This window comes from Echinops telfairi, unplaced genomic scaffold (assembly GCF_000313985.2).
Source record: "Echinops telfairi isolate 266 unplaced genomic scaffold, ASM31398v2 ScPeMD7_7424;HRSCAF=8462, whole genome shotgun sequence".
Taxonomy (NCBI): domain Eukaryota; kingdom Metazoa; phylum Chordata; class Mammalia; order Afrosoricida; family Tenrecidae; genus Echinops; species Echinops telfairi.
Window position 1 is genome coordinate 10,183,294 of NW_022111324.1, and position 7,250 is coordinate 10,190,543.

At 40.2% G+C, this 7,250-nt stretch overlaps 1 protein-coding gene across 2 annotated transcripts in view; it reads right to left on the reverse strand.

Moving 5' to 3' along the window:
* Window positions 1-6,681, reverse strand: part of KIFAP3 (kinesin associated protein 3) — a 167,936-nt gene extending 161,255 nt beyond the window's left edge. For both annotated transcript variants that reach the window (XM_004706740.3, XM_045298136.1), the window contains exon 1: window positions 6,480-6,681. In XM_004706740.3, the coding sequence (XP_004706797.1) occupies window positions 6,480-6,511 (32 nt within the window). In that variant the 5' untranslated portion in view covers window positions 6,512-6,681. The remainder of the gene's footprint in view (window positions 1-6,479) is intronic.
* Window positions 6,682-7,250: the final 569 nt, after the last annotated feature.

Consider the following 7,250-nt stretch of genomic DNA (forward strand, 5'->3'; position numbering starts at 1 on the left):
CAGGAATATATTTAACTATAAAGGTATGAAACTTCTGCCCTGCAAACAACAGAATATAGCTGAAAGAAATGAAATAAGACCTAAATAAATGGAGAGACATCCATTGTCCTTGCATTGGAATGTGGAAGGTTGTTATGATGACTATATCCTCCCAAATAACTTCTAGAATCAATGCAATACACATCGGTATCTCAATGGTCTTATTTATAAAAATGGAAAATTCAATCTTAAAATTCACACAGAAACGTAAGGGACCCTGAAAAATTAAAGCAACCTTGAAAAAAGAGAAGGAAGTTGATTTCTTAATTTTAAAGTTAAGGCAAATCTATAATAAGCAAAAGTATGTTACTGGTATAAGGACAGAAATATAGATTAATGGAATATAATTCAGTCCAGAAATATATCCCAACATGGACAACTGATTTTCAACTAGAGTGATAAGACTATCCCATGGGGATAAGAATAGTGTTTTCAACAAATGGTACTGGGACATATCAGTATCTATGTACAGGAATCAAGTTGGGCTCTTACCCTCATACCATATAAAAAAATTAATCCAAAATGGATCAAAGATCTAAATTTGAGTGATAATTATTAAAGTTTTAGAAGAAAAGAAAAAGATAATTCTTCATGACCCTGGAATAGGCAATAGTTGCTAATATGGCACTAAAAGTACAAGCAACAAAAGAAAATTTAATAAGTTATATTTCTGACTAGGGCTGCCTTTAATCAAGGATTTAATCTGTAGACATAGTTGTCCGCAGGTACACTATATTCTCCAACCTACTCATTATTTATAATAAACAAGAAAATTTGGACCTCATTGTATTATGTTTGTATTTTTTTAAATAATAATTTTATTAGGGGCTCATACAACTCATCACAATCTGTACATACGTCATCTGTGTCCAGCACTTTAGTACATATGTTGACTTATTTTGATTTTAAAATGGATGAAGGAAAAAAAAACAACCTATAGTATCGGGCCCTCTCAAGAACCAAGGGTATCACGTGGTAGAGAAATGTTTACAATTCACAGTATTTTATAAGGTGAAGGAAAAAAGATAAAGCAATCTGAAAAATCATGATCTAGCACCCACCAAAATACAAATAAGTTCTTATTCTTTTCTATATCCTATTCTAGGTCCTTATACAAAATTGGCATTATACACAAGTTGGAGACTACAGCCCATATCAGCAATAGAGTTCCGTTCAGCTGCTGCTTGCCACATGGTGGGTGTTCCCCGGTTGTCCCAGAATGCATGTGGCACAGTGGGCCTCTACTTCCCCACCATCCTGGAGCCCAAGGGGGTTGGTGGTAGTATGGTGTTTGAGTGCTGCTTGCCACTCATCACTTACTGCTGCTGGCCCTGAGCAAGGACCCGACTCATCCTCTATCCACCACAGACACACAGCCCCATGTAGCCCCTTTTTTCTTCCCCACTGACCTTGATGGCACTATACTTGAGCCCATTCTAACTACTGGTTGTACATAGAGTGGATGGTTGACTGCTTGTACCATCTAAACCATATATGTTCCCAAACTTATTTGGCCCACCACCCCCTTTTTAGAAAAAAAAATTAATCAGTGCTCCCTGGCAATAAAACCTTTTATAGTATAACCTATAATTCAGAATAAAGTATAGGTATCTGTTTTTGCATAGTCAGGAGACAAGATTACCCACTCTGGGAAATACTGATCTAAATGAATTAATATGCCTGGAAACCATACTTGATTCCTTTTTTACCTCCTCTCCCACATATAATCATTAACTACATTTTAAAATATATACAGCTATCTAAAAAGGTTCTTCATCTCTTATCTATTACTTTGTCATGTTGTAGTGGCTATGATGCTGGAAGATATACCACCAGTATTTCAAATACCAGCAGGGTTATCTATAGTAGATAGGTTTCAACAGAGCTTCCAGACTAAGATAGATTAGGAAGAAGGAATAGGCTGTCCACTTCTGAGGGATTAGCCACTGATATAGTGTCAGAAAACGAGCCACTCATGTTGGAAGGTACTCAAAACACAATGGGGAAGAGTTGCCACCTCAAAGTAGGGTTAACCTTAATGACATAGAGGAGGCAAAGATTTAGGGACCTTCATTTAAAGAGTATGACACAAAATGAAAAAAAAAATCTGGCTGCAAATATCCATTACTAATTGGAATGTGATCGGTTCTCCCTTTCTTAAGGGTTCATCTGACCTGGATTCCCTGTGTTTCCAGTTCCTATCTGTACCAATGTACATCGTCTGGTCTAGCCATATTTGTGAGATAGAATTGGGATCATGATAGTGGGGGGAGGAAGCATTTAAGAAGTAGAGGAAAGTTGTATGTTTCATCATTGCTACACTGCACCCTGACTGATTCGTCTCCTCCCCACAACCCTTCAGTAAAGCATCTACATGTAACCTCTTCCCTGGGGGATGGACAACAGAAAAGTGGGTGAAGGGAGACATTGGACAGTGTAAGATATGACAAAATAATAATAATTCATGAATTATGAAGGGTTCATGAGGGAGGGGGAGCGGAAAGGAGGGAGAAAAATGAGTAGCTGATATTAAGGGCTCAAGTAGAGAGCAAATGTTTTGAGAATGATGATGGCAACAAATGTACAAATGTGCTTGATACAATGGATGTATGTATGGGTTGTGATAAGAATTGTACGAGCACCCAATAAAATGACTTAAAAATAATAACTGGAATGTGAACTGTACATAGTATGAATCTTGGAAAACTGAAAGTTGTCAAAAGTGAAATAGAATGCATAAAAATCAATTTCTTAAGCCTTACTAAATACTAAATAGCAAACTAAAATGGACTGGTATCTACCACTTCTAATCAGACAATTATGCTGTTAATGTTTTTAGGTGCTATCGAGTCGGTTCCAACCAATAACAATCCTATGTGCAACAGAATGAAACAGTAGGTGTTCCAGTGCAATCCTCACAATTGTCCGGTGCTTGAGCCAAATGTTTTAGCCGCTGTCCATCCATCTTGTTGAGGGCCTTCCTCTTAGTCACTGTCCCTCTCCCAAGCATGATGTCCTTTTCCAGACACTGGTCTCTCTGGATGACATGCCTAAGGCACCTAAGACAAGTCTTGCCATCCTTGCTTCTCACAAGCAAGGCTACACTTCTTCTAGGACAGATTTGTTTGTTCATTTGGCAGCCCATGGTACTTTCAACATTCCTCCCCAGAACCATAATGCAAATGCATTGGTTCTTTTTTGGTCTTCTTTATTCAATGCCCAACACTTGCAAGCATATTGAAAATACCGTGGTTTGGGTCAGGCACCTCCTTGTTTTTTATTACTTATTAAATCAGAGGAATGACATCAAATTCATGATCAAAAAGAACATTTCAAGATCTATCTTGAAGAGCAATGCTGTCTGTGATAGACTATATATTACAGGGAATATCGACTAATATGACTTTAACTCAAAATAAAGTCAATGAAGAAAAAATGGAAGAATGCTTCATTTTCCTCATATGCATTTGAAAGATGGATATTGAAATAAGAAGCCCAAGGAAATATCAATACATTTGAATTATGATGGTGAAAAATGTTGCAGGGACCATGGACTGCCCAAAGAACACACATCTGTCTTGTAAGAAGTACAGACAGAATGCCCCTTAAACAGAAGGATGGTGAAATCTCATCTCATGTACTTTTTGACATGCTATCAGGTGAGACCAGTCCCTGGCAAAGGACACCATGCTTGGTAAAACAGAAGTGTAGTGTAAAAGAGGAAGACTTTTTACAAAATAGATTGGCACAGTGGTTGCAACAATGAGTTCACACATAGCAAAAATTGTGGGGATGGCACAAGATTCACAGTGCTGTGCTCTGTTGTGCATCAGGTCACTATGAGCTGGAATGCTGAAAGTACCATGGGTTTCCAGAAGAACAAACAGACTTGTCTTGGAAAAAGTACAGCCAGAATGCCCTTGAGAACCAAGGTTGGGGAGATGCTATCTTAAGTACTTTGGACCAGTTAGTTATCAGCCCCTGTGGAAGGACATCATGTTTGGTAAAGTGGAAAGTGAGCAAAAAAGAGGATGACCCTTAACAAGATAGATTGACACAGTGGGTCCAACAATGGACTCAAATATAATAATTGTGAGGATGACACAGAATCGGGCAATGTTTTGTTCTACTGTACATAGGGTCAGTAGGAGTTACTAGCACCTAGAGAAAAACAAAACAAAATAACATGCTCTTCAAAACTTCTCTCTGTTCTCACTTTGATTAATTCGTTTGTTGGTAGCTGCCATTTGAGTCAGACTCCAACTCATGGTGACCCTGTGCAGCACATTTGGTTTTGGTTTTTAGATGGACTCAAAACACTAACCGGTAGCAAACTTTTGATTCTATAATCTACTACACATGTAAACATACACAAGTATTATGCACAAAGACAACACAGAGACTAGATATTCCTTAATGAAATTAAATAATAAAATGTGAATGAAAACACAATGATCTTATTAAAAACAATGTGAAATCCAAAATAATTCTAAAAGGAACATATGTAATCATTAACAAAAAAACTGATACTAAAAATAGAAGGTATTGCCAGACATCATAAACCTTTTTCCGTCATGTGTGTATATCTATCTGTAAGCTGCATGCTTCTAATTGAAAGGAACCAATATAAACTTTTTCTTCCTTCTGTAGTCAACGTTAGAGTGTACTGAGAAGTGTGTTTTTCTGCCTTACCAGATTCTGACTTTCTTTTACTTTCAAACATTATAGAACAGGTTCTGTTTTATTGATTGAACTTCAAATAATATGGCTTTAAAGGTAAGCAACAGGTTGGGAATTACAGATCAGAATATGAATAAGGATCTATACTGGGACCGAAAAAAACCCAACTCACTGCCACTGAGTCGATGCCGACTCATAGCAGCCCTACAGGACAGGGTACAACTGCCCTTGTAGGTTTCAGAGTCTGTGATTCTTTACAGGAGTAGAAAGCCCTCTCTGGCGTGGGAGTGGCTGGTGGTTTTGAACTACAGACTTTAGGGATCACAGCCTAATGCTTAGCCACTACACCACCAGGGCTCCCCTACTGGCACAATATTCCCTAAAATTTTTACTTCTGCATACTATATTACATGAAGATGGGGTAGTCCAATATGTAATACTCTATAATAACGGCTCTTTGCACTAAAACAAACTAGAAGGAAAAAGAATGTATCTTCTGCCTAAATCTTTAATTTGATGTATATAAAAAAAACAATGTGTGTCGTAGTAAAGACATAAAGCTTTTTTACACGAGTGTCATTGGATTTGTTTCTCTAGTCAAACTATATCACCGTCTAACACATGTCTAAGCAAAATTCAGCTAGGAAACCAATATTGATTTTGTGCTTGCTTTAATTAAATATCTTCATCATTTTTCATTTTGTCAGTTTTTCAGATATTATTATATAATGTGAAAGGTAGACAACACATGCAAAGGCAATGTATTTGATTTTGATTTGTTAATTTTGACAGTTTGAATCCACTTGAGTCCATTAATGCATAGAAGATTTTTTCGTAATGATTAGAGCCCTGCAAGCCATATATTCAGTAACAACATAAAATGACTTGAAATAACATGCACCTTATATGTTACCTTACCCACACTATATCTTTTTAAAGCACTTTCCTATTTAGTCCTCCTATCTCTCATCAAAAGAATACAAATGACATTCTTTTCTGAATTATGAGCAGGATTTAACTGAAAATGGAGAGTTAGGTCACTGTGAATTCTTGGTCCTTTTCATCAGGGATGAATTTATCTTTGGCCGAAGTCAAATAATTTTAACAGACTCTAATTTCCTTGAAAAAGCAATTGATATTACAATTAATCTTGGATTAAAGAAATGAATGACAGCCTGGTTTCACGTCAATCTCCTTAACAAACCTCTTGGTTACTTATGAACCTCCTTTTAAAAATGACATTGTATTGGATCCCTGATGGTCAAAAGGATGAGGAAGGCAGGAAATGGATTGGAAAACCTCCTAATCCTAGAGAAGAAAGGCGGGCCACTTCTTTTCACTTCAAAGGAAGCAGCAGGAGAATAAACCCCAAGCCGAAAGTGGAGGCGCGCTACAATCCCCCGTTTCCATATGTCATCCCCATACTCCCACGGGATTTATTTACTAAGGAAAAAGGAAGAGTCAGGAGGAAGCAACAAAAAAGCCGCGGTTTAGGCCGCCCCCTCCCAACAATGCAGCAAGGAAACCATCTCCTGGTGCAGTGGGCTTCCTGCCTGGCCAGGTAGGAGGCTGTAGCTCCGTGCACACGCCCAAAGGCCCTCTGCTCTTGGCCCGATTTACCTTTTCCTCCCCTCTCAGCGGATTCCCTGCCCGTCTCCCATCCGCATTTTTAAGCGTCTAGCTTCGCGCAGAAACACCTCCTGGCCACCACCCCAATGACAGCGCCAGGGCCAGGCACACAGCTTGGGGGGAAGTGTCACCTTTTCAGATATCTGGCGTCCTCCCCTTGCATGGCGGCGGCGGCGGCGGCGGCGGGCAGATGAGTGATCTGAGGAAAGCAGGCAAGGCTATTTCCAGGGACAGTGGCCAAGGGACCCCCACACCCAAAGGTGATGACAGTCCTGGGGCCTGCTAGGCGGGGCGGCGAGGCTGTGGTTACCAAGGTGAAGGCCGTCGGCTCCTCCCACAGCACCAAGGCTCCCAGGCGCGGCAGCAGCGCAGACCCGCCCAGAAGAGCCTCCGCGGGGGCCGCCTCAAGGCGCATGCGCCCGTCCCGCACTGACGTGCGCAGGCTCCGCACGCCGGCTCTCAACCAATCCGACGCCGCCTCTCAACCAATCCGACGCCGCCCTCGAGCGTGCGGCGTGAAGGTTTTGGTTCCCCTGTAGGCTTCTGCAGTAAAGATGGGTCTCCCAAACACCACGTACTTGAGGATGGGAATCGAGTGTTCTAGTCTGCATGGGTAGACTTTCAGGTAATTAGCTTGCAAAGGGTAGAGAGGAACCCATTATTTCACCTGTATTGAGGTTTTTAGGGGGACAATGTGGATAAACTGACAAATCTGTCATTTTCTGCCTTGGTATCCTAAATCTAGAATCAAACACACACACACACACACACACACACACACACGCACACGCACATTCACCTGTATTGAGGTTTTTTAGGGGGACAATGTGGAAAAACTGACAAATCTGTCATTTTCTGCCTTGGTATCCTAAAACTAGAATCACACACACACACTCACACAC